At 34.1% G+C, this 23998-nt stretch overlaps 1 protein-coding gene across 2 annotated transcripts in view; it reads right to left on the bottom strand.

The window, feature by feature from the left end:
• The window catches only part of DNAH8 (dynein axonemal heavy chain 8), a 128461-nt gene that overhangs the window by 98139 nt on the left and 6324 nt on the right, over nucleotides 1-23998 (bottom strand). For both annotated transcript variants that reach the window (XM_027735071.2, XM_027735072.2), the window contains exons 6-22: nucleotides 22968-23157; nucleotides 22443-22606; nucleotides 21299-21475; nucleotides 20837-20950; nucleotides 18263-18370; nucleotides 16431-16532; nucleotides 14311-14457; nucleotides 13217-13414; nucleotides 12604-12680; nucleotides 12054-12153; nucleotides 9765-9884; nucleotides 8558-8693; nucleotides 7667-7854; nucleotides 6652-6732; nucleotides 4400-4516; nucleotides 993-1112; nucleotides 123-258 (exon numbers count right to left, since the gene is read on the bottom strand). In XM_027735071.2, the coding sequence (XP_027590872.1) occupies nucleotides 123-258; nucleotides 993-1112; nucleotides 4400-4516; nucleotides 6652-6732; nucleotides 7667-7854; nucleotides 8558-8693; nucleotides 9765-9884; nucleotides 12054-12153; nucleotides 12604-12680; nucleotides 13217-13414; nucleotides 14311-14457; nucleotides 16431-16532; nucleotides 18263-18370; nucleotides 20837-20950; nucleotides 21299-21475; nucleotides 22443-22606; nucleotides 22968-23157 (2275 nt within the window). The remainder of the gene's footprint in view (nucleotides 1-122; nucleotides 259-992; nucleotides 1113-4399; nucleotides 4517-6651; nucleotides 6733-7666; nucleotides 7855-8557; nucleotides 8694-9764; nucleotides 9885-12053; nucleotides 12154-12603; nucleotides 12681-13216; nucleotides 13415-14310; nucleotides 14458-16430; nucleotides 16533-18262; nucleotides 18371-20836; nucleotides 20951-21298; nucleotides 21476-22442; nucleotides 22607-22967; nucleotides 23158-23998) is intronic.

The raw sequence follows: 23998 nt of genomic DNA, 5'->3' as shown, positions 1-23998 counted from the left end.
ACAGATGAAAAATGTAGTGGGAGGGAGAAGTCTGAAGAAAATTAGCTAAAACAAATCAGTTTTGATAAAAACTAGCTAAATCTACAGATTTTTTTTTTGTTTAGATAACCAACATTAACTACCTGTTGATTCTTCTTTTTCTGAGGTCTTAGATGGAAGTTCATAATGCTTTTCAAATAGAGCTATTAGCTCATGAACAGCAACTTCAATTTGCATGCTTTTCACGTTCAATAATTCAGCACATTCTTTAGTATAAGCCTGTTAAATAAAAATATCAATGAATTGTCTTAGTATCACTGATTATCTTATTACTGTTCATTTTTATGGAGAATCAAAACATTTCCCTGAATATTGCATTCATTAGACTGAAACAATTTCAAAGAAACATACATATATTTATAAAAATTTTCTGTTACCACTATGTTTTTAATGCTTAAAACAAAATATACATTTTTTAAATGTAGTGGTACTTTTAAGGGCCAGAAGAAAATCCTGAATATTGAAGGGAGGTCACAGTCTGAATTTGAAATTAACCGAATACTCTTTCAACTCTCCTTAACAATTTTATTTACTTGCACTGATTTTCTAATTAATACATTTTTAGCCTCTTTTGGAATCAAGAAACCTTTCAGATTTTCAAATATACTTGTTGGAAAGTATTTTTTGCCTTCTCCTTCAAAAAACAGTTTGGAAAAAATAGGGGAGCAAAAAAGGCTATATGTGTCTGAGTATCTTCATACACAAAAAATCTCATCTAATTATGAAGCAGTTAAATTAAAATTATCTATGAAGTACTACAGCTTAAGTATCTCAAATACCTAAGAACCAATTTATCTTCATATAAAATGTGTTAACTAAAATATTTTCCTTACAAATAAAGTTCTGTATTTCCCCAGAGAGAGGAATTATTTTTTAGTTTTATATTCATTTACTAAGGCATTTTTTCAAACACGCACTAGAATTCAAGTTCAAAGATGTAAAGTGGCACACACCTCATTGCAGGTCAACATATCGTCTACTTTGATAGGACCATCTACTGGTAATATAACTAAAGCAGTATCTGATATGTCTTTTAATAATGAACCAATTCGCACTTCACTTGCAACATTAACCTAAAAAGAGAAAATCATATTAATACCACACACTGATCTTTAAAGCATAATGTATTAATGTATTCTATTTTTGAGAGCTCTATCAGGTATAAAATGTTTTGCAGAAAAATAAATGCTAGACTGTTAAAGTGTAGAAAATCCTCTGAGAAAGTTACTGCAAAAGTTGCAGTAACTTAAGGGTTATTTACTATGGCTAAAAATAGTCTGCTTTTACAGTGATTTAATTATCCTCTTTTTTCTATTATCTACAGAGGGGAATTTAGGGATACAAGTACCCTACAAAAAAAATCCAGATATTTTTAACTCCACTGTAGACAATTTGGAAAGAACAGATGTAAATCTAGAAATTATATGGTTACATTGCCATAGGATCTTGATTGCTGAGACTACATGCACTTAAATCCAGTCTGATAACACATTTCTAAAAAGATCAGTAGTGTGCACAATTTAATTTCAGGTAGCCCTTTAAAAATAAAACCTTTTAATTCTTAAGTATCTGCACGTTCCACATTGGGAAACTGAGACATATGAATTCTTAAGAAAGTGAAATCTTGAGAGGAAGTTGGTGTTTCCACCTACTTCTTCACAGATTTCTGGTTATCAGTACCATATTTTAAAACTCATTGTATAAATGAAATTAATTCACAGACAGTGTAAGCAAAGACTGCTTCTGCACCATAACAGTAATAATCTAATTTTTTTAACAAGCTTCTCTTGGCGGCTCTTTGAACTGATTAGTCTTGAACATTGGATGGATGAGTGACAACAGAGAGAATTACCTCCTATGCCCCAAGAAATTCATTAGAAAGTGGACCAAAGACTAAGAACAGCATTTTTAAACTTTTTTTTCTTCTGTTCTGAAAGCTTTGGAACCGATGGAATAGGAGAGAACTCTTGTTCCATGATGTTATCCATGCTAGACTCCCAAAGAATCCTTGCTGGTTTAACTGCAGCTTTAGGCAGACAGGTAGTAACAGAAAGTCAGACCCCAGATCATTCCTGTCATGCAAGATACACTGCTGCTAGATTAAATAAAACAGAGTAACAAAACAAGCTACATCAATATAATTGGATTCCTGTTGATCGTTTTATAGGCCACAAGTCTAGCAGCAAGGCAAGGGGGAGCCTACTGTAACTTGCTTGATGGGTTAGTCTTCAGTCCTTCTCCTTTTAATCAAACACCTAGCTTTTTTGCTGGGTTTTTTGATTCTAAATTGCAGCATTGTTAGTGTTCAGCCAACAAGCAAATGATTTTTGTCATGGTAGAATCCAAATGAAACTGACTTCTGTCCAAACTATAATTTTTTATCTGAAATATTCTGCATCTGTCATATTCCATCTTGTTTTTCACAATATCACTCATGCTTCTGTTTCACATCACTTTTCCCCTATTTGTTTACAATACTCCATTCACAGCAATAAAGGGTCTAACTCAGGTTGAATTTTTTTTTATTGATATGGGAGAGATAAGAAAAGTAAAAAATGTATGCAACATACATATTTAAAGGAAACAGTGTTTCTATATAAAAACATGGTTATTTCAGATATACTCATAATTAAAAAACCGCTAATTTCGGACAATCTTTTTCCAGCTTTGGGTTTCAGTAGCAAACAGAGCATTTGATCATAATTATGTTTTTCTGCCATACAGAAAAAGAACTAAATATACCCACCACTGTCTAACAGTCTCCTGTCACAGGAGACATAATTTATGATAGTCGTAGAAGAGATAGTAGCGTTATAGTTCAACCATCAAGCCAGAAGGGGGATCTGACTATCAAGGTAAATTCTTGAGAAAAAAACCAAACCAACACAGGTCTTCAAGCATGTTAAATCACAGAATGATAGAATCACAGAATACCAGGTTGGAAGAGAACTTCAAGGATCATCTGGTCCAATCTTTCTTGGCAAAAGCATGTTCTAGACAAGATGGCCCAGTACCCTGTCCAGCTGAATCTTAAAAGTGTCTAATGCTGGGGGGTCCACCACTTCTGTGGGGAGACTGTTTCAATGGCTGACTGTTCTCATTGCAAAAAATTTTCCCTTTTGTCAAATTGGAATCTCCTCATGAGTAACTTTTATCCATTATCCCTTGTCTTTTCCATGTAAGTCCTCATAAACAGGGGGTCTCCATCTTCTTTGCAGCCATTCTTCAAATACTAGACCACAATGATAAGGTCTTCCCTAAACCTTCTTTACTCAAGGCTGAACAAACCCATTTTTCTCAGTCTTTCCCCATATTCAGTAGGCGCTTCCCAGTCCTTTGATCATCTTTGTGGCCCTACTCTGAACCCTCTCCAGCTAGTCCATATCTTTTCTCTATAGAAGGCACCAAAACTGAACACAGTTTCAGGTTTGACCTGATCAGTGCTGAGTAGAGGGGGACGATGACATCTTTATCTCTGCTGGTGATGCCCTTGTTGATGCAACCCATCATTCCGTTGTCTTTCTTTGCTGCAGCAGCACCCTGCTCGCTCTCAAAGATCTTGTTCACCAGGTTGCCCAGGTCATTTTCCACAGAGCTACTCCCTAGCTGGGTAGCTGCACTGCTAGATTATGTTTGCCCAGGTGCAAGACCTTACATTTGTCCCTGTAGAATTTCATAGGGTTTTTGTTAGTCCACTCTTCCAGCCTATTCAGGTCTTCTTGCAGGGTGGCTCTCCACTTCCCCACTCAGTTTGGTATCATTGGCAAACTTTGTCAGGGTACACTTGATCCCACTATCCAGATCACTTATGAAGATATTAAATATGAAATAAAAATAATTCAGAAATTATGTGACAAACATTAAGAGAGTAAAAACCCTCAGGCTGAATCAGCATGCAGAGGACCGAGGGAAAAGTATGTTCTCCTTCATTTTTTTCTGGGCTGTAGAAAGAGGATACAGTTTCACAACATGCCTGCTATGAATAGAGTTAATGTTTAAAAGTTCTACACTGAACAATTTTCACATGGAAGTATCTTTTGTGCAACTGCACTCATGGACAAGCACTCAAAGAGAAGCAGACACCGTCTCTGAAAATCAGAGTGGATGTCACAGAACTGGAAGACAAGAAGTGGAAATACATTCTACTTTAAATACAGAAGAAAAAATCAAACACGGGAGGGTAATAATGGGAGAAAATCATTGACTATATCACTCTCCAAAAAAAGAACATATTTTAAAGACAACAAAATTTCTATGTATGGTACAAAAATAAGTACAGATTAAGTTCCAATGCAAAGAGCAGTGTACCAGATATAACTTCTCTAAACTTATAGGTTTTTTATATAGTAAGTGGGTATACCTTTCTCAAAAGCTGTTTATATATATGCAGAATTTGATCAGCTTCTTGAAAGAAACTTTCCAGCGACACAGACGACCAAGTCAACATGGTAAGTCCTTGCCTGAACACAGCTTCAACCTAACCATAAAAATATAATTTCATTTATTTAAAAAAAAAGAAACTACTTAAAACAAATGCAATTATTATTAGAATTACTAACATCACTTATTAAACAGAATGATATCTAAGGTTTGGAAGGTTACAGGTTTTCAACAGAAAAATCAAAGAAATTTATACAATGTGGAGGAAGAGGAGGGTAGTGCATACTAAAGCCTCTAAGTGACATGTTCAGCAAACATCTTCCCTTTCCTCTTCTCCTTGATACTGTCTTTTAGTGGCTCTCACTGCTTCCTGAAATTAAAATCAAGTCCACTATTGATCATACAATATATCTGTTAACACATATCCTGAATGCTCTCAAGAGTATAATTGCTTCTCTTTCCACCTCATATGTGTCTATCTAACAACATTTTTCACTTTTCCCATTTTGAATCACACTGATCCTCTCCAAGTTTTCTTGTAGTCTCAATGCTATTTTAAAACATCCCCTCTTCCCTATCATTTCCATTATTGAATTCTTAGTTCTCCATGGTCTGTTTCGTCTGGATTTGTCATAAAGATGTTCAGCATGTAGCTGAAATCATCTCTTTTCCCTATCACTGTATGATCTACACCAAGGTCCTTCTTTCACTGCAGATCCTGTACCTTTAATGGAGATGGGACTCATGAAAAGAAATACTACTGCCAAGCTATGAAAATCATCCTTTCCAGACTCTCACAGAGCTCCTATGAAATTTTTGCCTAGTACTCAAAAACTTGTCACTGATTTGCCAGTATACAGCCATCACAGTTTTAAATGTTGTCATCCCATCATCCTTGAAGAGACATAAACTTAATTTTGCTTAATTGTTGAGGAACTTTGAACTGATTTCAGTCATATTTGATTTTAAATAGCCACCTATCATATCTGCTCTTTCATCTTGACGTTTACCAACTCACCGCCTAGAATTAACCCAACCTCTTCATCCTAATACTTCTTTTTGTGATGTCTATATCACAACTAAAACAACAAACTAAGCTCAAACAGACACACAGTCATTTGCAAATGCAGCCAACATTATCACCTTAACTTATGTGGTTTTCGGGAACATATTTAACTCCAGTATATTGGAACAATATTATTACTGGCAACCAACCGGTAACTGGACAATATTGTTACTTGTACTGGTAACATAGTCAATTTAGAAACACTGTAAGGCTCTACATAGGTTGCTGTCTTACTATGGCACTAATCTAGTCAATAGCTTACATTTGCTTATTCCATCTTTGGATTTGTGCTTTCCTTTCTTCTTCCTATACACCAAAGGCTTCTCTCCCTTCTTCAAAAAACATTTGAACTTTCTGTTGTTTGTACAATACTCACCCTTCTCTTCTGCCAGTTGTTTTCTCTAACATACAGAGATGCATGATTCCCTTTATGATATAATCATGTTTACAGGAGTATCATTAAAGTGAAAACTACCATTACTTTATCTCTTTTATTATTTAAGTCTTAAGAGAAGGACATGTTTTTTGCTTCTCACACTTCAGCATATGCCAGTTATGTAGTTAAACAAACTTACACAAACTCTGCGACTTTTTGATGTTACTACATACAAACAAAAAGGGGAGAGTTACGTAGAACAACCACATATATACACTTGCAAATGTCTGGCAAAATTAAATGGCTTGTGGGACAGACATTCTTCATCTCTAATAAAACTGTACCTTTAGTGTAGCATATAACCTTTCTACCTCACTGAAGAGACTCCATTCACAAGGCTAATAAATCTCTCCAAGCAAAGACAAGGATCATGACATTTAGTATTTCATCTAAATGAAAAGCACAGTTAAAACCTCTAAAACTGGAATAAGTGATAATTTACTTCCACGTCAAAGCCAGAGATTTGTGTAGATAAATAGACCCTCAAAGTCCACATTTTTTTTTCTACTGGGCTTGTATCTCATAGGTACTAAGATTATTCTATTGTAATACACGTTACTAGAGCACTGTGTGAGGGATGCAAAGAGCAAATTGCTGGTCTTAAAGGTTTTTGTAAAGTTAGTTAAATTGGCAATATGCAGATCCATCTAAATATTTAAGAATTTTAAATTATAATTAAGTTATTTTAACTTCTTATGAAGTATACTGACGTGCATTTAGCACTACCAACCTTTTGCATTTTTGGTGCCAGTAGATTTACAAACATATTTGGTGTTTCTCGACACAAATCTTCATAACGCTGGACAAGACCCTGTTAATTATTAGAAAGGGTAGTATCAAGCAGAATATTTCAAGTGTTTTTTTATTGAAGCAAACAACATGTTGTACAATCAAATCATTAGAAAAACATGGAAAACGGCACAAGGATCTATTAAAAAACAGTTTTAGAATTTAACACATGCATTACATGCCTATGAACATAATTTCTAGGAAGTAATGAATTTTTTTCATACTATAAAAGGAAGAATGAAAGCCACCTTTGAGCAACACTGTCCTAATGCACAAAGCCAGACAAAGCATGATCTTTCTCTAGAGCTAAAGAAGGCTTGAATTTAATGACTGTAACTTGCAATGCCCTCTTAAAACTGAGTATAATGTGCTTTACGTACTTAAATTCACGTATGAACTCAATTTTAAAATATCATCTTGTCTTATGCTGTACACACACAGTGAGAAATCTTGTATGGTACACCTCATCCACAAGATATAGGCTTCTCAAAATACTACAATAGCAAATACTACAATAATCATCAGAAATGTGACTTCTCTGGCAGATAAACCTGAAAAATTCTTCATGTTTTTCTGGCTCACCAACTTTCAAAATATTCCAGACTAACTACAACCTTTCCTTCTGAAAAACTCTATAAAACTTTGTTTTACTGATTTTCAGACAGTGAACACTTTTTGTGTGCGTTTAATTATTTCATCAGCAGAGTATATTTAACCTGCCATGGAGTATAAGAAGTTTATATTTTTATATTTAAGTGTATCTACTAGCCCCCACAGCAGTTAGCAGGGGGGTTTCAAATGAGATCCTCTATGTCCACCTGTGCATTGCACAAATTTACTTTAAACTACCTCATACCCAGCATTAGTACTTATATAACTACAGAAAAAATTGTATGATTAAACAGATTTTCTTTCAATTTTTTTTAAACAGCAATCATGATACTTTTCGAGTTTACCTCTAAGCGCAACTTGGTTGACTTCAGTTTATTTTCTAACATTACTATCTTTACTGCTTGCTCCGGTACTTCCAGACCTAGCTTTGTCATACATTTGGTCTCTCGCACAATTTCTGGAATTTGAGGATCAAAATTAACCAGGAACTTCTCGGTTTTAGGATGACGCACAAATATTGTGGCTTGTAAGGCTGTAAAGACATTCTAATATCAGTTTCTAAGACAAACAATTGTTTCCGTCCTATAAATTATTATGGAACCCAGATTTGTAATATTATTATACAAGGATTAAGTATGAATGGTTACTTGTGAAATAGCTTCCCATTTTTTTCAGTTAAAGAAAATACACAGCTGACTTCCACCATATTGGCTTTCTGCCTTTCTCATCATAAACTAAACAAGGCTCAGATCCAGTCTTATTTGTGTCATATTTTTTCTGAGCTCAAATTAGAAAATTATGAAATTAATTTTCTAAGGACCTGGAAACACAACACTTGAATATTAAACATTTGTAGGCATAAAGTAATACTTGTCCTTAGAGGGACTGGGATAATACAACTGTATAAATTATTATAGTGGAAAGAAAACAGGAAGAATTATTAAATAGTACACATAAAAATTTCAATACCAAAATTATCTGTGTCTTAAATTTGTATCACTACTGTTTGCAGTCATCTGTCAAACAGCGTGCCAGATCTGCAATCCTCTGTATCAAAATCAAGTTTCAAGGTCAGTAAGGCAACACGACTGTATTACTGAGCCTGCTAATTGACTCATGAATAATTTGCACATTTTAAGGGTAAATGAGGCTTTAAAAACCTATCTGATTGGATTTGTGTTAACTCACTATTCAATAACAGTTTAAACAAGCCAAGTACATATTTAATTACTTACGATATTCTAATTGCGACATTTCCTTCATCCATGCATTATAATAGACTACCTCAAATTCCACCAATACATACGCAAGTTTGTTGTATGATTGAACAACTGCTTTACCTTCCGGACTTGCCAAGATATTTGAATTTTTCTATTAAAAAACAGTGCATTAAAATTAAAACTATATCAAAAAAACCCCATACCACTTGGATTTTTCTCAATTTAACTACTGACTATATATAACTAATACTATGAATTACACTTACAGAGTTCTTAAAAACTGTATCCAGTATTTATGATTCAAATTCATAGGGCAATAAAGTCGGTAAAATCTTGTAAGGAATAAATACTAAATAACACAGGTAAGAGCAATTACTTTATTATACTGTGATAAATACATGCAATTCATAGTGAAGTAGATGCTCAGTTTTACTCAAAATTGAATAACTAAAAACTTATTGTAAAAGTTTCCTTTTTTAATCAGTAATGATACTTATGCCTATTTGGAGCAGATCAGATGATTCATGTTCACATCTGAGGGAAACAGGAAAGCACTGCGTGCAGTTCTGGGCCCTACAGATTAAGAAGGTCCTTAAATGCATCCAGAGAACGGCAACAAAGCTGATGTAAGGGTTGGAAGGAATGAGAAAGCAGCTGAGGACTTGGAGCTTGTCTGGAGAAAAGGAAGCTGAGGGAGACCTCCTTGCTCTCTAGAGCTCCATGAGGAGGGTAAGTGGAGAGGGAAGGGCTGAGATCTTCTCCCTGGGATCCAGTCATAGCATGTGTGGGAATGGTTCAAAGTGAGGGGAGGTTCAGGCTTGAGATTAGGAAGCATTTCTTTATTGAGAGGATGATCGAACACTGGTATAGATTTCCTAGAAAGGTGGTCAATGCCCCAAGCCTGTCAGTGTTTAAGAGGCTTTTGGACAATGCCCTTAACAGCATGTTTTAACTTTTGGTCAGGCCTGAATGGGTCAGGCAGTTGGACTAGATGGTCATTGTAGATTCTTTCCAACTGAAATAGTCTAGTCTGTTCTATTCTAACATGACATCTTGGATCTACAGCAATGGTTACTGCAGAGCAGTACTCCTATACAATTAAACATGTTGCCTAGCATATAACAAGACACATTATCATAGCCAGAAACTTTATAATCACTCTGCTGAAGTAAGACAGTTCACTGTTACACAAAACACCTAATTTTTCCTCACATCAACTTACATGGAAATAGTTGATTGGTTCGTTTATCCTTCTGAATAACTGCCTCACCCACAATATCTTTCCTGCAATAGGTGGCATGTTTCGAGCCAGAGGAGGGTCATGTTTCTGAGTTTGGTAAAGCTACAGTAAGAACAATATCATTAAACACATGGATTAAAAAAATTTGTTGTAATGTTAAATTGTTTTCTCTGGTACCACAATTTCTTCCTCCTCCCAAAGAGACTAAATTTGTGTGGAGGCACACAGCAGTTCATGGAGAGAAAAACATATTTCTTCCTCGACTTGCTACGTTTCTGAGGTGGACACATTGGTATCACTGCCAGTAAGTCTCCGTTCTTCATTAACTCATGATGGTTTTTAGCTGTCCTTAATTATGACAGAGCTCCAAGTACACCAGAAGGCATTGCAAGCCTAGGAGCTGAGCAGCCAGCATTTAAACCAAGCCTGACAAGTGCAGCTATGTGACTTTAGAGCCATCTGCTGTGAAAGCAAGCTGTTTAAGGAAGTGTTTTTGGGAGAACCCTTGTGAGGCTTTTCCTCCTTTGCTTGGGAACTGGCATTAGGAGAGGTCTAAGCTATATTGTTAACTGAGAGTTTTACCTGAATAGAAATGTCAACGTTTTTCTTTGGTCACATGCATCTGACTATTAGCTAACATATGTTGGACTCACTGATTCTTGTGGGCCCCTTCCAAATCAGGATAATCTAGGATTCTATGATATGCACTTTGCTACAAACTTCTAATCAATATGCACTTAGATACTCCTGGGTAAGCAGCCCATGCTTTTATTTGTGCCCAAGATGAGAAAAAAAAATGGCTCCTCCTCACCGAATGGCTATATTAGAGTAAAAAAAAGTTGGCCTAAAATGATCTCATACAAAATTTGCATTGACAAATTAGTCAATCACTTTAGAACCAGTATTGCAGTGGGAGCAACTTTTTATAGAAATAATTTTCTTGGCAAAGATAAAAACAATCCAATAACACCTAATAAATAACTAGAGCTAATCAGTATAATTGAGACATATTCTTCAACAGAAGAAAGGAGTATTTGTATCCACCTAATTTGCAGCATCAAAACTCACGCTGTGACAACACAGACTCTGTGATGACACAACTCTTCACTTACTGGTATGTCTTCTTAACCCTACACTGTCTCCTGCACAGTCCCAACAAAAGAAATCCAAGTAGCTTCACAGTGAACTTAAGAGAGGAGCTGACCTGGATGAAACCCTCTCAGAAAATATAGCCAGTTTTGTTGGGTTTTTTCCCTGGAGAAAACAGCCAGGGGTAGGCTACATGATTTTTTGAGCAGGCAGTGCTGCGGTAAATATTTTATTTAAATTGAGCCAGTAATTACAGGTTCAGGAAGTGTTATATACAGTGTGTAGGTAGAGAAAGGACACTGTAAAGAGTAGTTCAGAGCAGCTTTGCTAGGCTACAATTTTAAGACACTGTTTGGAGGAATCATTTTCTAATAAGTGCAGAGTTTATAGACACTTGGCTCCTCTTGTCAACTTGTGTCATTGATCTCACAAAATGTAAACATCTCAAAAAAATTTTTCATCAGTCTGGTTTTCCAGATTCCCTTTATACTCATTGAAGAAAATGGCCATTTGGAGGGAATTATTTAAATCTTCATGTTACTACGTGAAATGAATCAGATTAACCAACTCTAGAATACTTTCTTCTTTCTCAAGTAGAAAGGGAGTTTAGACCTCTAGTTCCAAGGCAGATGTTTATTTTACAGACAAATAAAGTCAGGTTAGATCAATTCTTCTCTAAAAGATTACAACCAAGTTATGTGAACAGTCACCAGAAGTTAATTCTCATCCTACAGTCATGGTGCACCACACAAATCATGAAATATTACTTTATAATCAACATAAACACAATTTAACTTCATTTTACATGTATTTTATGTTGTCACAGCTTCGATAATAGCAACTTATAAATGCAAATTAACTGTAGAGATCTCATATAATAAAAAAAACTAACAGGCATATGCAAGTAATGTACACAGCGAGTAGAGAACACTTTTTTAAAATTTAATTGATGAAGGAATAACAGAAAATATTTTGGTTTAAAAAGTAAAATTGTGATTACATATTTGCCTTCAAAAGCATGTTTATTGTGTTTCCCATACACTAAGGTCTGTTTGCTGTAACAGGAAGTATGATAATTGATAGTCAATTAGTGAAATAGGCAGAATAAATAAAAATTCATATTAAAATACTTGCGCCTATTTTAACATGATGTTTACAATTTATTGAAAAGAAATGAAATACCTTTTTAGTAGCTTCAAGTTCTGCTACATAATGTTGAAGAATACAACCAGCTGTACGTACTGTTTCTTCTTGAAGGCATGGCATATTCAGATTTTGAAACCTGTATTAAAGATTAGTACCCAAAATTATATTCCTAAAACACAAATAATTTTTTTAATTTATTTTGGAGTATATGAACATTACATAAAGTAAAAGAAGCACAAATCTAGGAAATGCTTCTGAATTCAGAAAACTTTGCTTTGAGCAACTTCAAGTAAGCTGAAAATTTCTGCCTTGCTGGGTATTTTTGTTGTTGTGTTGTAATTCTTTAGGTTTTTCCTTTAGTATCCTCTCATATATACAAAATAATCTAATGAAATTAAGAAACAGAATATATTGATTCACATAGGAAAGCTACGATATATATTTCATGATTATTAAGTGGTTCAGAACATCAGTAATGAAAAATTGTCGATTAAGCCCTTTGTTCTAAAATAGCTGTGTTACTTAAATCATGCTAATCAATAATTTGAAGTCAGTTTAAAATATCTGAAAACATAGTTGCCAATACCTTTGAAGTAACTGAAGTGAGTTCTGTGAAGACAAAATTCTCCCAAAACAGGTACGCATAAAGGTCTGTAGCTGTGTCTAAAGAATATATAATTTAGTATGCTTTTTCTGGTCATAGAATACTATTTTGATGCCTGATATTGTCTTAACATTTGAAACTGTTACTGCTTAAAGCACAAAATAGCAGCCTTCACCAGTCCATGCTTAATACAACTAATGAATAGCTAGTTTCAGTCAAATAATCTCTTAAAATGTCATACAATTCTATGAAATAAATCAGTTGCAGCTTTGTTCTGCCCAAAATCTAACTGTGTTTCTCCAGGCTAATAAATGGCATCCATGCAGATCATTCTCTCAGGTCTCATGATTTTTTCATTTTGGCTGCAGAGTGACAATCATCAGTGAGGATTCTTTGATATATTTTACACCTTTCTTTGAAAGTAGAAGAAAGAATGGAAAAAACCTCCCTCCAGACAAACACAAACTCCTGTTCGTTGGAAGAACAACAGCATAGCCTATTCACAATCCAAAGTCTCATTGACACTCAGTTTGATACTGAGCAAGTAGTGATGAGATTCTTCCATGATTAAATTATAGGTAGCAATACTACTTACCTCTAAACGTTCAACTTCTGTCATGAATTTCACAAAATCCACATCAAATTCTGTGTTTTGTGGATCAAGGACGTCATATTGTTTCTTTTGAAATATGTGGAAGATATTTTTGAATTTTACTGCCATAAGATCTATACCTTCAATTGCACACAGGCTCAGTGCACTAAAAGTTTTCTCTACAGCTATCATCTCTGTAATCTGAAATATAGACATTATATTCATGCTCATAACAAATTATTTGTTACTTCCTCTATAAACTAAAACATGAGTAAAATAAAATAAACAACAGTCACTTCTCTAACTACGGCATTCACAAATGTGTAGTTTCTGAGCTTCTGAATCAAGTATCTTCAACAAAGCATTGTTAATTCAGTTTTCAAATCAGTTCTCACTACAACCCAACACAAAGTAAAATAATCATTGTTCTTCTTTGTGATAGGGGATTTATTTTTTATGTGGAAAGAGTTAAAACATGACATATACATACTGATAACAAAAAGATAATTCAAAGAATAAAAAAAACAATCCTACAGATTAGTATGTATACTGCATGATGAGGAAATGCACCAAAGACTCACGGAATTCCTATGCTGCGATGACTGCCCCATTATTGCCTTATCCCTAGTCTGACCTTATTCTGCACAAGAAGCATCTATTACCTTTTCCACACAAACTCTATCAATGTTAGTTTAAAATCTCTTCATTGGATTACCAAGCTGAATGTTAAGACCACACCAAAGAGCAGAATCATCTGAAAAATTGTATTTAGCAGTAACAGGATACCATTCAAAAAAGCAAAGGTGTGTTATTTTTCACATAATTTTAAACCTCCTACAATAATGATGTAAGTCTAGATAATTAGGTTATTTCTCTCCACACTAACAGAGACAAATTGACAAGCGCAGAAGGCAATTGTGAGGTAATTGCTGAAGTACTGAGTTGACTTTGTGGAAGTACCTAGTTTCTCTCAACAAAGAGTTACAAACTCCTTTACAAGATCATTAGGAGCATGTATGCTGACAAGTGTCCACTTTGTAAACTGCTCTTTGGAGAGGTGTTTCTTTACCAATAATAACAGCACACAGTACACTCACTTTTTCTAATCTCCTACAAAAAGCTTCGGATCTTCCAAAAATGTACATTTCTGATACTTCAAATGCCTTTTCTCCCAGAGTTTCCAAAATCTCTTGCTTAGCTTCATGAAAGCATTTCTGATATTCTTTCAACAGACATGTGCAGTCCTAAAAAGTGAAGGAATAAATACCATACTCATTACGCTATGTTTATGGGTGAGAGACTAGAGAACTCAAACCAACTCTCATTCCAAAGTGGTTAATTATCACTGAATCTAGTTACAGGCAGTAACGACTTACATACAGTGGTTTTCTTTCTGCATCTGTAGCAAATGTTTGCAACATACGAAACGCAATAGTACAGTACAGTAAAAGATGTAACATTGGGAAATGAGTCACCAAAAAAAGAAGAGGAAAGTTTTAGTTCGTGTTAAAGTAAGTAGTGGTTTAGAGGCCTGCAAAGAGCAGATGATGGCTTCTGCTCTAAATGAGGCATTTGGAGATGTCCAAATGAACAGAATGAGCAAGAAAAGCCATTAACTTAATTAAGAAAGGTCAGACTGTCCGCTGAGTAAGAACAGAATGTGGCATAACAGAGTAGTCTCTTTGGAACTCTCAGAGGACTTAAAAGAAATTGGTTATTCAAATTAATGTATGTTGACAAGTCTGAATTAAAGGGATGTTGAAGAATCAGTTGATTATTTTAAGACTTCTACCTCTGAGACAGGGTCACTGACATTCTTGTTTATAGATCCTTTGGGGTGGATTAGAGTAAAACAACACTGAATGACTGATGAATATATGTGGCAAGTTTATTCTGAAAACAATTTGGTTGCAGTAGAAAGAAGGTATGCAGCCTTTCTGGTTCCTTTCTGTAAAAATATCACAAAGAAAATATACAAGGAAAAGAAAGAAAGAGAAGGAAGTGACAAGAGTAGATAGTAGAGAAGAAAGGTATCACCACCCATGGATCCAGCGACAAGACTTGATTGTTGCAATTTCAACATCAGAGTGATGGTCACAGTCTTGTTCCTTTGGGGATGGGGGCCCCCTCAACAAAGAGTTCTACACTAAGACCTTATCAGATGTAAAAACTGTGACTGATGAGAAATGTGAGAAATGTGAAGTCTATAGTCACTGGAATACAAACTTTTCTGCTAGTTCTTGTCAAACAGAAAGCAGATTTTATCACATATACTGGAAGTTACCAGGCTGTCTGAATATGCAGGTATATATAAAACAAGTGGCTATGAATTACAGGAAATCGAAAAAAGTCCTCATTGTAAAAAATGTTCAGATCTTCAAAAATATACAAATACTAGAATGAACACTGATCAACATGATTTGAAACTGGGTGTATATTTCTCTCATTGAATAATGAGGGCTTGTCAGCTGTACACCAGCCTCAAGATTTCCTCATTGAAACAGATGAATTGTTAGTATCAGATCATCCTGTCAGTCAGAAGAGATATATTTAAATACATTTTCTTTTTTACCTCTGGACCTAATTTTTAAGGGACTATGAAATTCTATGCCTTTTTGGGTACATTAGGAACTCAGGAGCTGAGGTCTGATAAAGGAGAAGGTGGAAATGATGTCAGCATTGGCAAGCAGTAACCCCACAGCTGCACATTTTGCCCCGGCACACTGCATGCGTTTGATTTGTTCTTCATAGGTCACCATCAGATGAAGAAGAGGAAGACTATCTTAGCAATGAACTTTCATGATATGTTAAGAAAACCTTGTATTGGTAAGAACTACTGTAACAATGTCATACCTATTCAAATACCAGGTTCCCCATGATAGAGGAAGATGGTACCATACCAAAAGTATCCCCTCTCCCATGTCCTCTCTTCCTCAAGAGGGAAGAATGTGGATTACGCAGGATGGAAAAATTCCTTGGCTGCACATATGGTGAAGATACCAATTCCAGGATCAATAACAGACTACACTGATAAAGATGAGGCCATTCTAATTTCAACAACGCCAATGGGTTAAGAATTGGGAAAATATTTGAAGCATCATGAAATAAAAGAGCAAAGATGTGAAGCATTTAATACATATTGATATGAACTTCCTTCTGATATCAACAGGTAATCAATAGGTTTGATAGGTAAATAATAAAACACCAAAATACGAACCTTAATTTTTTCAGTGATTGTTGATGTCTCCTGTTCCCAGACCTGAGACAAGCCTCCATCTGTAATATAGGCTTTACATGTTATGATCATCTGATTTGTAACCTAGACAAAAAAACAAAGTAGGTCTCAAGCTTAATAGGAAATTTTCCTGTTTCACAAAATCTAACAAAATTCCCACATGCATGTATTAGTACTATCAGATTTTGAATAAATTTTGCTTTTGGGAATAAGAGCAGCTAAATGTTATATGCAATAGGCATAACAAATGCCCTATAAAAACCCCAAGAACACTCTCAGAAATGCGTTTAAGTTCCAGGACATATTTGTAAGTCCTCTAAGTTCAACAATACATATATATAAACACAGAAGGTTTTCAATCCTAATTCAAGAACAAAAAGAATTTCTTTAATTCCAACTATTCTTCCCCTACATTGTCATCTTTACTTTGCAGCATGTGCATCCTTATTTAAAGACTGCCCTTGAAGACTTTGCTATCCTAGCAGTATGTCTTTACCTTGGTTTCCCATGCCTATAAAAAGGAGAAAAGATTCTTCCACTTCTCAACCACAAAACTCCAAATTTAGTAATGACAGAAAGAGAGAGAAGTATGTGCAGATATAGAAGATGTATCACAGAGAACAGCTAGAGGTAGATAATTTTTTTGTCTATTAAGTAACATGGACAATTCAAACCAGTTCTTCTGACATTAGAGTACTGTAAAGCAGGTCTTAAGAATCCCTAACTGAATAAAGACTGAATAGTACCACACCAAAGGCAGTCTCAAACTGTAACAAAATGACTGATGAAGTTGTAGATAGGATGTCACCTCTCGTGATCATTAAGTGGAAACCAACGGTAAGGGGGACCTTAAACCGCTGAAATAAAATAGAGATTTTTCCTTGTTATTTCTTGGCACAGCCTCATGTAACCAGTTTGTTGTTAGCCTTTGTACTAAAATGCACACTCCTTTGGACCATTAAATAACAGACACTAGCAAGAGTAAATACACAAACATGTAAAAAACCACTATATGACAGGCAATATATACCTAACCTATGATATATGGAAAACAGCCCCAGCCATGAATAAATACGGCCTCAAAAGAGCATGTATTTCTTAATATACTAATTCAAATTGAAGTGTAACAAAACTTGACATTAAACTCTGGAGTGTTAAAAAGAAAAAAAAAAAAACAAAGTTGTGTAGTGAGGATCACTGTGAATTTCCTCTGTATGCTCAGTGGCGGTGTGTGTTTTAGTTATAAAGTTTTTCTTTGCTATAAAACCATTATCCAAAACAGTTTTTCATGCAGTGAATACCTGGATTCTGCAAAAGACATAAGTATAAACACGTAACCTGTCTTAGTTTCCGTTTTAAAGTGGAAAAGTTTATGACCTGAAGTTTAATTAACTTTTCAAGTATGACTTCAGAAAACAGGAACCTTTTGTCTTTCACGCCTTTTAGAGGAATGGCCTGGTCAGATTGATGGCCATCTGCCAAATTAGGTCTTCGAGGCTGATAATAAAAGAATCTCTGTGGAGTCTGTGATTTGGGAAACAACTGATCAGAGTAATTCAGGTCAGAAGATTAATCAAGAACATAAAAAAACCCCTGACATTGTTGAACCAAGAATAACAACAAAGTTCCTTCCAGAAGACAAGTCTGTAATCCAAGTCTAATCTTTGCCTGATCAACAGAGTTCTCTTCTATTCCCATATAGACCTCCACAATTTATTATAATTTTTTAACAAATGTTCTCCTGATTCAAACAAAATTTCTCTTCTGGAAAATTACATATTTTTTATAATTAACATTTTGCTTAATATATTTACCTTTATAAGCAGTGATGACATTCTCTCAGAAGTATTGTAATATTTTGAAACACCATGAATCATTTGTACAGCCTTTATCAAATTTGGTATTCCATGTGTCATTGATACCTTAAAGCAGAGTTTTGAGAAAAATTTTACTTCCTATTCGTAGCAAATATATTTCTATTCTATTGACAACTTTTAATTTATATTTTTTCCTAAATCACATGAACCAATCTATAAAATGCCATGTCATTTCAACAAAAGGTTTCTTGTAAAAGAAAAAAACTAACCATGCTCAATAATATTTCAAACCTCAAGTAATAAGAACAATAAAAATACTTGACTGGTTGGTAAGAAATCAGATTAAAGGTATTATAAGTTATGAATTATTTTAATATGCTATTTTGATGAACGAAACTGAAAACCGATTCAAAAAGTACAGCTTGCATTTTTTGCCACAGTCAGAAGTATTTTTCTAGCAGCTCACAGCAGTTGTCTGTGATGAATGCTTTTGCTTTCCTTCAAGTAGAGCTGCTAAATATACTTATGTAATTTCATTGTGATAACAATCTTTACATGAAATGTTTAATTCAGACCTTTCATAAAACTAATAGAATAATTGTTCCAATGTTAGTTTCATTAACAAATGCCTAATTCATTCAACTATCATATGAAACACCTAAATAATTCACATATTTCATGTAATCAGTGTTCATGTTGTTAAAATCATACTGTGGAATTACAAGTACTCTGCAACTCAATCACTTCTGAAGTATTTGGGAGAAAAAAAAAGAGAAGAGAGGTAAAAAATTATAATACTTAACATTATCAGGGGCTTGTCAAAATGTAATTCACAACATCAAGAAAAGTAATTTTGGCTGTCACCCCTCAATGGAGAAATCACGCTCCTGGAACTAACTTTGGGTTGCAAACTCAAAGTAAACTTATACTGTGGGTAGATATAGCAGGCATTTGCATTTAGCAGGAGTGTGAAAGAAATGCTATACAGTATAAAACCAATCACCTGTGTCCACATTGTTCATCACCACCACCACTCCTGAAATGGAATCAGGAGACTCTGAGTCTATCGGTTTTCTTTTTCAATTCTTGACAAAAAATAAAACACTGAATACCGGACTGTACAGAAATTTCTTTGATTCAAAGCCTTAAGTTAAATGTTAAGTCTGAATTTTCATATATTAACCCACTTCAGCTACAAATCTCACCATGTGATACTACATACACAAAATGCCATATTTTATGATATACACACTAAGTATCATATTAAATCTGCATATATTCCATTCCTCATTCGTTAATATATAAAACGGTTTTCCATACCAGATATTGAATTCAACTCAATACAGAGTGAAGTTCTTTTTAAACGAGGGTATATTTAGCATTGTTTTTTAAGTGGAACACCACAGAAAATCTTTCCTAAATTAACTTGATCTCTGGAACACGTTCAAAGACATTAAACAGAAATTCAGATACATCCAAATTGTTCCAGACTAAACAAAGAACAGTAGTTAACTATCTTATATTAGAAAAATTATGAACTCTTCAATGGGTTTCCACCCAGAAATGGAGTGTTTGTGATAAAAAGAATTTTTGTCTTCATAACACCTACGAAGTAGCTCATCGTTATGGCCTGGTACCTGGCTCCCTCTAGTGATACTTTGAAGAGATGAAGATAAACAGGTTACTAATACTGTTAATCATACTTGTCTCTTATACTATTACATGCAATATCAGCTCTATGTCATATATTATCAGTCTTCTTGCTTCCCCTCAGTTCGAACTTCATAGGATTCTAAGCTGCTAGAGGTTCAAAAGAAATGCAACACTTCCTGACAAAGGACAGGAGGCACATAGGACCAAAACACAAAGCACTTTAAAACAAAAGAGCATTATTTTTCTAGAGTACTTCCTCCTTTCATCCTATTCTGCAACAATCATTAGAAAAATTCACCTGTTATAATAATTAATGGTTCCTACACCATTATTAAATAATTAAATTTTATTTAATAAAATTAAATAATATCTTGAACTAGGGTCAAATAGTGTACATTTACAAGTAATTATTTAAATGCTGACTAGCTGGTATTTCTGCAAATAGATGCAGCTAATACTATATTTGATATTAAAACATTATTTTACCCGTTTAGGACCTCATTAGGTTTCATTATTGTCTCTACAACTGAAATTTTGGTTTCAGCTATGTGATCATTCACTGACACATATGGAATTTTCAGTGGAAGGCGTACTTTTAGATTCTTGTATTATAAAATATGTACCTTGCTTAATTGCTTTTTAGAATAATATTGGTAACAGGACTGACTTACTAGGCAATCATATGTATTTATGTTTATTGATTAAATACCTATTCTAAAATACTATATTTTATGTAATATATAAAATAAACTAATGCTTCAACATTTAGCTTGACAGGTATTTAGAAAGAAAATAGAAAAACAGAAATGTAAATCAGAAAATATCACTTTAAACCAAGTACAAGAAGATTTATTTTGCTCTGGGCATTCTAGGTAAACACCTAAACTATGTTTAAAAAATTATGAAAGGCATACTTACAACATCAGTGGTATAAAGTGGCCGACAAACTTTTTCAAGTGTGTTTAAGTATTTCACATTATCCTTTGACTCATTAGCTGCATCTGTGATTCTGGCATCTAACTCTTGCCATGTCTAGTGGGAAAACAGTACTGTAAAAACTTCATACATAGTGAACTATTTCCTTAATTTGCACTTATTTTCCAGAAGTAAACCTTGGTAAATGAATTTTTAAAAGGCATTGTCAAAGCAAGCAATAAAAGTTATTATATTTTTTATATATATAATATATTTTATGATCATTTTGGCTGTATCTCTGTAATGTCTTGTGCTTTATCTTAATACCTTAAGCACACCACAGTCATACCTAAATTTTTCTCTTTTAATTCTCAGAAAATCTCTTTTAGATGCAATGAAAAAACCCTGAAAACATAAGATTTGCCGACTATAGTAAAAAAAATATAAAAAAGAAAAAATAATTACCCTTAGTAGTTTAGAATGTCCAACTCTCAGAACACTAATGACAGCTTTACAGTTTTGTCCTTTGATCTGCTCGATAATAAAGTTCAATTTAGCAGACATATATTTCCAATGCTCCAGTTCAGTCAGTGGACCTGTATCATTAGCTTCTTTCCTTATCTGCTTACTCTCAATCAGAACCTGCAACCAATTTAAAAAAAAAAATAAAAAATCAAATGCCTACTACAGAGAATAGACAAGTCATTATAAAGAAGAAACACTCTTGAGGATACTCATTTAATAAGGAACAAGCTTGCAGTTAATGACACATGAAAATAGTTCCCATTTGGAAAAGCATCCTAAGTCTGAATTGCACTTAATCATATTCTTAAACTGAAATTAAGGCAGTTAAAATGTATTTTCAACTCCTGTCATAAACTGGGTGAATATCAGCATATACCTATATTTCTCTCTTTAATCAGAATCTATGAATTGAAATGCACCAAATGTAACTTCACTAGTAAAAATCTTCAAGAGCTACTTTAATGAAAATATTAAATATCACTCATAAAGGTACCCATTTTTGTGTGGATAAACATGCAGACAGTTCTTTTTACATGTCTTTTATATTTTTATTCTTGTGAGCTAAACACACTAAACATATTATGCCCAGTCTACACAGATTCTCATTTTGACAAAGGATTCTGTGTTTTTCATGGAAGTCTCAGACACTAATTTCTTGGATAACTGAGACCTTCCCACGCAATACTTAGGCAGGACAAAAAATGTGCTGCTGGTCCTGGTCAAAGATCTTTCTAGAAATAGTATCTCACAGCACGAGTGGCAGCAGACACTTCACCGGCAATGTACATTTAGGTAAGTTCTATATACATATGTGGTCCTCACCAGTGTTATTATTCCTGCATCCTTCTGTTCTCTTTTTCTTACTTTTTTGTCTTAATTGTTCAGAAACTCTTATTCTTGCTAGACTGTAAGTTCCTAGGGATAAGGACTATCTGCTTAACTTGTGCATAGAAGCAAAGCACTTGTCTTAACTCAGGTGGAGAAGCAGCTGAGGCTTTTGGCTAACTACAGGTAAGTCTCATATATCATTTATGAACATCTATCTATATTCACGCTGAATAGATGTGTTAAAACAACAACTTACATGTTCAATTTGTTTATACCATATCATAAGTACTTCCTCTAGTTGGCGAACTGTGTCGTAATTGTCAGCCGCTGCAGCTATTTTCTCAAAGGATCGGAGCTCAGAAAAATTTATGTGATCTATTTTTTTCAACTCAACAATTCCTTCAATGCTTGCTGCAGCACCTGAAAAAAAGGAAGTTACAATATAAAACCAATTAAGACTTTAAAATAAATTTCTACCAGTCTAAGTAATTTAAATTTCAAGATATTTATGTCTGCACTCAGTGCTGCTTCAATATAATAGCCACTTTACTGTACTCACATAAAGCAGAAAATTCTAGTTTTAAATCCAGTGATCCTCCTTAAAAGTAACATATCACTATTTCCTCAAGAAAATAATCAACCCACGTATTTATTATGCAAGTAATTGATAATTTTATTTTTCTTGCAAAATGTGAAAAGAACCTTATCTACATGCTACTGCCTTTAAACGGAAATCTTTAAATAGATTTGCTCTAGTATCTTTCCTAAATGCAATGCTTACCTTCTAAAAATGAAAGGTATCTGTTAATTGTTTCCAGAAAATTCTGTTTGTCTTTTATATCCTCTTTGGTCTCACTTAAAGCACCCCAGTTACTTGTTGCGAGAATAGCAGGGAGAAAAACCTTTTCTATCATACTCTTAATGCCACGTAGGAGTCCTTCAGTGGCATCGAAAACACCAAAGAAGATCTCCTGCATTGTAACAAAATGATTGTTAGTAATGCAGTAACTTAATCTAGAAACAGTATTTTAAGTTCAGCGTATTTTTACAAAAGTGCTCCAATATTCCAACTAAAACTTTAATTTAAGGAGAGAAAATCTTTAAAAAATACACCTCCAATGTGGCCATAAGACGGTGTTCTCATTAAAAAATGGAAGTAAATAATGATTTAATAGAGTTCTAGAAGGCTGTCAGGTTATGCTTTTGTAACTTCAGTTATTTCCCTGTCATACAAGGAGTTTGGAAATTTTTAAATCGTAGAAAAATGTCCCCACCCACAATTAGCTACTAATTCATGAAATGCATGAAGAGTAAAAAGTGCTCTGAGTGTTTATCTCTGAAATTATATTAGAAGCAGTTATCTGACCGAATGTATATTACTTTGGGTGAGATTAAATTTTTTCCTACTACCCAAAACTAAACTTTACAAGTTCTGATTATTTTCAATATTCCACTATTTTAAATGTCTTTCAAGTAAGCAAGTATTAACATACTTCATGCAACGAACTTCCTAGAACATAAATTGCTTTTCCTTATCTCTTCAGTATTTGGAATGTATTTGGAAGGAACTTGATGCAAAAGTAATATTTACGACCAATATTTAGACTCCTGATAAAAACAGATTTTGTATCTCACTTCTAATGATGCTTTTCCTCTTTCACCTTCTTAGTTCTCCAAAGGAATGGAATATTTTAATATAAAATATATAAATTAATATTGGATTTTCTGTTTGAAGAATTTGAAATTATATTAATTAAAAGATATATATGTAAAACTGTTTCTTTGCAATTCACAGTCCCTCAAGTGCTGCCT

The sequence above is a fragment of the Pipra filicauda genome, unplaced genomic scaffold (genome assembly GCF_003945595.2).
Source record: "Pipra filicauda isolate LSUMZ 115617 unplaced genomic scaffold, ASM394559v2 scaffold72_size3293161_pilon, whole genome shotgun sequence".
In the NCBI taxonomy this organism is placed as follows: domain Eukaryota; kingdom Metazoa; phylum Chordata; class Aves; order Passeriformes; family Pipridae; genus Pipra; species Pipra filicauda.
Note: the sequence above shows the minus strand (reverse complement) of the source record. Positions and strands in the feature narration are given on the sequence as shown.